The following is a 7,077-nucleotide window of genomic DNA, read 5'->3' on the forward strand; positions in this document are numbered from 1 at the left end:
TTATTGCTGATTGTTGACAAAAAATGACAATTAAATCCATTTTTATCACACTTTGTAACACAAAAAAAATGTGAAGATATCCTTGTGGTATGAATACTTTTGCAAGGCATTGTATAAGCCTAAAAAAGCCTGTTACATATTGTGTTTGTTCCGTGTAGGCCACGGGTTTTGCCAAATCCAAATCGAACCAGGTTGTCTCAGTCGTGACCAAATATTCACATTGTGAAAAATAATTGCCAAAATACAATCTGGAAAATTATTTTTAATGCTATATTGATAGTAAATGTAACAATTATATGACAAAGGAACAACATTCCTACCTCTTTCATTGTCAGTAATTGCAATGGGCCTATATTTGTCCACAATGTTAATAAGCTGACTGGTTTGAGACCACTAAATCAACCAACATAGCGCTGCTATTAATACATACCCCAGTCCTTATTCCCAGTCCCTTCATCACTAACTGCAATGACTGCCTTTCCTTTTCCCTGGATTCCCTCGCTTCCCTCAAAACCCGCTCAGTCTCCTTCACCCACTGCTCCCTGGTACGCCGCCGAGCTACGCCAGTTAAAAGCCAGTGGACGGCTGCAAGAGGACTGGTCTGGTATGTCGTTCTCAAGCATAAACAGATCACCTGTTAAAATATAAAAGAACGCCCTCTCAGCTGCAAGAACATCTTACTACTCTGACATCATCAACTCTGGTAAAAACAAAAAATGTATCTTCTCCACAGTGAACCGCCTACTTCAGCCTCCTGAAAACTTCCCTGCAGACCCCTCCCCCGAACAGCGCCACAAGTCCAGTACTTCCCTCCCGTCCTCACTGGCATAATAAACTCCTCCTTCACCACTGGCATCATACCCTCCATCCTCAAAAAGCTGACCTCTGACCCTGATGTCCTGAACAACTTTGTTCCCATCTCAAACCTTTACCTTACTCTCCAAAATACTGGAGCAGGTTGTGGCCACTCAACTTCAATAACCTTCACAAACCATTACATTACGGTTTCCGCTCCAAACACAGCACTGAAACAGCCCTGGTCAAAAATCACCAACGACCTCCTTCGTGCAGCTGACTCAGGACTGCTATCCATCCTGATTCTCATCCACCAGAGTACAGCCTTCAATACCCTCTCCCGTCCACTCCTCATGGAATGTCTGGCTGGTCTTGGTGTCATGGGTGTTGCACTCTCCTGGTTTTTCTCCTACCTCACTGACCGCCAATAGTTTGTGCAACCAAAATATCACAGATCAAGTTCCCTCCTGCTATGCTGATGACACCCAACTCTACCTCTCCACCAAACCCCCACTCCCCTCCCTCCCACATCAGCTGCCTTCAAGACATTCGGAGCTGGATGATCATGAACCTAAAACTTACCAGTAACAAGACAGAGGTCAAGCTCATCCGCTACAAATCCACTCTCTCCAAAACAGCACAACTTCCGCTATAGATGGTTTCCCGGGGCTCTGCCAACACAAGTCAAACGCCTCCTGGACAGTTCCCTCTCATTCAACCCCAAATAAAAACCATCGCCAGGACAGCATACTTTCACCTCCGCATATCTCCAGGCTCCGCCCCTCACTGTCACACTCCAGCACCAAAACCCTCATCACTATTGCAACACCCTCCCACCCAAACTCCCCAACAGACTTCCACTGGTCCAGAACTCTGCTGCACCAGATCAACAGAACACATCACACCAATCCACACTGACTCCCTGTGTAATTCCATATTAACTTTAAGACACTCCTCCCCACCCACAACCTGGCACCCACCTACCTCTCTGACCTTCTCCTAGCCTATGCCCCCGCTCGCTCCCCCTCGGCTGGTCTCCTTGTCACCACCCCAATTTACCTCTCCACCATGGGTGCCCAGGCTGCTGTGCACCCAGCCTCTAGAATGCACTCCCCTCACACATAGAACATCCAAACATACACAACATGCTCATTCAAAATCCTCTTCAAGGATGACTATAACCTATAGCCTGTAATTCTATAATTGACTCTGACCCGCTGAAACACGCTGTGTTTCAACATCATCACTTGTGATATGGCTTTTGAAAAACATGGTTCTTACCTTTCACAAGCAAGAAAGGTTCACTTACTCTAGCACAGCTATAGGGGCCTCCATCAGACCAAACTACACTTCCCGAGTTAGATTACACACAGGTGTTCAGAGCATGCTAGATAGCTAATTAGCACAGGTGGTCTCCGCTTGGCTTCTGGCTGTTTTCCATAAAACAAGCGCTGTAACATGGGAGATATGGCCGTGTGGGAACACTATCAATGTGTGTATCAATTGAACTTTTAGTTTTAATACAATTATTCTCGCTGATATGAAAGATAAGGTCCTTATGCTTACAAAACCATACCGCAAGTGACGCGTGTTAATGTTCAAATTGTGCTTCAGGGCTCTTAATTAACAAAACTTCCCCATACAGAAGATGCATTAGTACAATGACTTGTGTAATGTCATGGAACTGAGAGTTGTGATAAATGGCTAACTGCCTGCCAGACAAGTCAAAACGACTCTGCTGGCTTGCATAGCAATACAACTGATTTTTAAATATATATTTTGCATCCATTTGGGTGCGATACCATTTGGGTCCGATACAGACCAGACCCACTCTGATTCACCCTCATCTCTGACATAGTTTGGGTCGACCCACCTCGGATTCAAATTGGAATTGATTTAAAAAAAATGACTGGGTCCTGTAGGTGTTGGATGGGAATTTCACAGATCCAATTTGGTTCAGATCTCAATTACGGGATATGAGAAGACCTCTGTGTAAGGTTAGATGGTGGTGAAATCTATTTTTCCATTTCCCTTTTCCCATTTTTATTTGTTTTTATAACAAAATGTGCAATTCACACTCCGACCTGTGGAATGCAGCAAACCCCAATACAGTGTCTAGTCTGTGGGAAACACACACGAAGAAGTTAATGGACACGAACAGTGACCAAGAATAATTAACACGTTAGCCTTTTTATTGTTGTTATTTAAACGTTTATTAACACCAAGGAACTCAAAATCTGACTAATTTAACTGCAACGTATCACATGCTTACCGCATGTTGTGTTTAATTTGCGTTGGTTAAGGACTTGGTTGATAGATGTTATCTAGGTAACGCTAGTTAACTGCTAACAATGGCTAACTCTAACTGTATGATTTTCCACACTCAAATAGCCTCCATCATGGAGGTGCTAGCGAATTCAGCCGTGGCAGAGATCTGTAAAATCGTAGACGACGACTATGCAGTGTTTCGTTTAGAAATAACTCAAGGCCAGAAAGAAAACATGGCATTGCGGAGGAAACTACTGGAAGTTAAGGTGGCACGGGAGCGCGCAGAGAAGACATTACGAGAGCGCGTCCTCGCCAGTCGTCCCAGCAGTGTCAAGATCCTCGACCGATACAGAGGAATGGCAAGAGGTACATTTTGCAGAAGGCCGAGGCTGCCCTTCATTTGTAGCGCATTGCATTTCGCCCCGTTCCGCTATGCACCTGTGTAGATGTATTACCCAGAATTGGGTCTTGGTCAGTTTTTAGATAGTATGCAACAATTCCTCTTATTATCTGTCATGTTCTAACAAGAATCTTGATTCACTATTATTTACTCAATGAAAACAATGTGATGCATCGAACATAATACAGCGATCAATAAATAGTATATCAAGAAGTTATGAGTGTTACCTTACATTCTTGCCAATGGTAGACAATATTAATAGTGTTACAATATAGTGTTGAGCATTGACAGTAGCTAACCTAACCACCTCTTTTCCTCCAATCACTCTCTCAGGTGAAGGGCATCTCACTGGAGGCCACAGGAGCTTTGTGAAGCCAGCGGGACACAACACATGGAGAGATGACCAACCAATCACTGTTGATGATGGGAGCGGAACCTCAACCCAGCACGTTATCTTGATAGAGGTTAATGTAATTGTGCTGCATTACAAATAATTACAGTTACTTTGTAAATCAAATGTGGCCAGTTTATTTCAGGAAGGCTCCCCTCAGCTATTCACTGTCTTACATGTACATCTTCATTTATCTGCCATAGGGGAGCTTGTGAGACTTCTCTTCGACATTGTTATCCAATTCAACTCATGTGCCGGTAATAACCTCATCTCTTCGTGTGTCAGTCTGCAGATGTAGAGGCTGCAGTTCCTGGAGGATCATCTCTGGTCAAGCAGGAGAGGATTGAAGGAGAGGAGGACCCACAACACAGTAGAGACATCCAGACTGGCGCAGCGGCTGTACTAGTGCCCCCTGTAGCCACGGATCACTTATCCACCACCGTGCCCCAGCCCAGGACGCGATGCAGCATCACGGAGGTCAGTGGAACGCCGAACGCCACCCTCAAGTCAGAGACAGACACCAAGACTTTAACTGTAACACAAAGGCTTTTACACACAAGATCTGACCACAGGCTTGACCCAGAGAGACAGGAGCTGGGGAGACTGGGCTGTCCATATGCTCCTGGATCAGAGTATTTACTTTACGGTAACCCGAGACCGAGGACGGTTCATTCCCATCTGGACTCTGGTAACACGTTAGAGACTGGCAATGATCCGTCTTGTTCTTACTCGACAGAGATGGACCCTGGCAACATGCCCTTGGGTTTAGAGACACAGAATGATCTGTCTAGAGGAGACTGGAACCAGTACAGTAGTAGTGTATACTCTAAAGGGTGCCAAGATGAGAAAGGGGAGGGTCTGGTCGTAGATGAGGTGACTGTGAAAGTGGAGGGGGATGCTCTTCTGGCATGGAATGTAGACGAGACTCATTTAGGAGAAGGAAACTCACAGGGCAGAGATTTGTTAGATTACAGTGGAAGCTTAAAGACAAATCTAAATGTCGCCACTCGCTCCCCTTTACACACGTTCAGGGATTGCGACCCAGTGTCCACTTCGATGGGGCCTTCCGATTCACACGGCCGCGTCATTTTCGATCAGGTTTTGAACTCAAACGACACGGCTAGAGCCCAGGCTCAGGGAGGGGGAACAACATCAAGCAATATTAAAGAGAAACGGTTCCGTTGCATGTTCTGTAACAAAGGCTTCAGCTGCCCTCAGAAGGTGGAAATTCACCAGAGGGTCCACACTGGGGAGAAACCCTTCAGCTGTACCCAGTGTCACATGCGCTTTGCCCTGGCTGGCAACCTGAAAAGACATCAGAGGGTCCACACAGGGGAGAAACCCTTCAGCTGCCCCCAGTGTGAGAAGAGGTTCTCCCAGGCTGGTGACCTGAAGAGGCACCAGAGGGTCCACACAGGGGAGAAACCCTTCAGCTGTACCCAGTGTGACATGCGCTTCGCCCTGGCTGGCAACCTGAAGATGCACCTGAAGGTCCACACGGGAGAAAAGCAGTTTGCCTGTACACACTGCGGGAAGAGCTTCACAGAGAGGAGCTACCTCAGTATACACCAGCAGAAAAACCATTCCACTCTATAACATAGAAAGTAACTATTCCACTCGATATCCTCTGAAGTTTAGATGAAACCCTGCGCAAAGAGAAATTGGTATTGTTGTCAGTGGAAAAGATCCACAGATTCTTTTGGAATGACCAGTGTAACAGATTTCAGTGTTGAATATTGCATCCAGGCATTGTGTGATATACACTGAGTGTATGAAAGTTTAAGAACACCTTCCTAATAATGAGTTGTACCACCCCCCTTTGCCCTCAGCACAGACGCAATTCGTCTGGACATGGACTTTACAAGATGTCGAAAGTATTTCACAGGGAAGCTGGCCCACATTTGTGTCAAGTTCCTTTGTAGTGGACCATTTTGATACACATAGACAAACCCATCAGCGTTGCCGTTCTTGACACAAACCAGTGCACCTACATACACCATTTAAAGGCACATAAATCTTTTGTCTTGCCCATTCACCCTCTGAATGGCACACATACACAATCCCTGTCTCAATTGCCTCGAGGCTTAAAATTCCTTCTTTAACTGTTCTCCTCCCCTTCATCTACACTGATTGAAGTAGATTTAACAAGTTACATCAATAAGGGATCATAGCTTTCAGCTGGATTCACCTGGTTAGTCTATCAGAGCTTAATGTTCATAATGTTTTTTACACTCAGTGTATAAGCCTAATGAGTCTCTTACATATTGTGTTTGTACTGTGTAGGATATATAATGTTCACAAATGCCTATTTCATTACTTCCATTTAACTACTTTATTTTCCACCCAAAAAACTCCCTAGTCCTTGCCAATGACAAGCATACCCATAAAATGATGCAGCCACCACTATGCTTGAAAATAGTGGTACTCAGTGATATGTTGTGTTTGATTTGCCCCAAACAAAACGCTTTGTATTCAGGACAAAGTTTATTACTGAAGTGCCATGTTGCAAACAGGGTGCATGTTTTGGAATATATATTTTGTTCTGTACAAGCTTTCTTTTTTTCGCTCTGTCATTTAGGTTAATATTATGGAGTAACTACAATGTTGTTGATCCATCCTCTGTTTTCTCCTACCACAACCATTAAACTCTTAACTGTTTTAAAATCACCATTGGCCTCATGGTTAAATCGCAGAGCAGTTTCCTTCCTCTCCGGCACCTGAGTGAGGAAGGACGCCTGTTTCTTTGTCGTGACTGGGTGTATTGATGCACCATCCAAAGTGTAGTTAATAACTTCATCATGCTCAAAGAGATATTCAGCGTCTGCTTTTTTATTTTACAATTCTACCAATAGGTGCCCTTCTTTGCAAGGCATTGAAAAAACCTCCCTGGACTTCATGGTTGAATCTGTGCTTGAAATTCACTACTCGATTGAGGGACCTTACAGATCAATCAATCAAATGTATTTATAAAGCCCTTTTAACATCAGCCGATGTCACAAAGTGCTATACAGAAACCCAGCCTAAAACCCCAAACAGCAAGCAATGCAGATGTAGAAGCACGGTGGCTAGGAAAAACTCTAGAAAGGCAGGAACCTAGGAAGAAACCAGGCTTTGAGGGGTCCTCTTCTGGCTGGGCCGGGTGGAGATTTTAACAGTACATGGCCAAGATGTTCAAATGTTCATAGATGACCAGCAGGGTCAAATAATAATAATAATAATCACA

The 7,077-nt window shown here is 44.6% G+C and overlaps 1 protein-coding gene across 2 annotated transcripts; it reads left to right on the forward strand.

The window, feature by feature from the left end:
* The first annotated feature begins 2,931 nt into the window (after nt 1–2,931).
* LOC135506860 (zinc finger protein 69 homolog) lies at nt 2,932–6,521 on the forward strand. 2 transcript variants are annotated; one of them, XM_064926265.1, is made up of 3 exons: nt 2,932–3,429; nt 3,797–3,933; nt 4,140–6,521. In XM_064926265.1, exons 1-3 carry the CDS (start codon nt 3,147–3,149, stop codon nt 5,448–5,450), a joined length of 1,731 nt encoding a protein of 576 aa, XP_064782337.1. In that variant the 5' UTR covers nt 2,932–3,146; the 3' UTR covers nt 5,451–6,521. The 2 variants fall into 2 exon arrangements, with proteins under 2 accessions (XP_064782337.1, XP_064782338.1); XM_064926266.1 differs by having other exon boundaries at nt 3,797–3,927.
* The last annotated feature ends 556 nt before the right edge of the window (nt 6,522–7,077 follow it).

Source organism: Oncorhynchus masou, chromosome 20 (assembly GCF_036934945.1).
Source record: "Oncorhynchus masou masou isolate Uvic2021 chromosome 20, UVic_Omas_1.1, whole genome shotgun sequence".
NCBI lineage: Eukaryota > Metazoa > Chordata > Actinopteri > Salmoniformes > Salmonidae > Oncorhynchus > Oncorhynchus masou.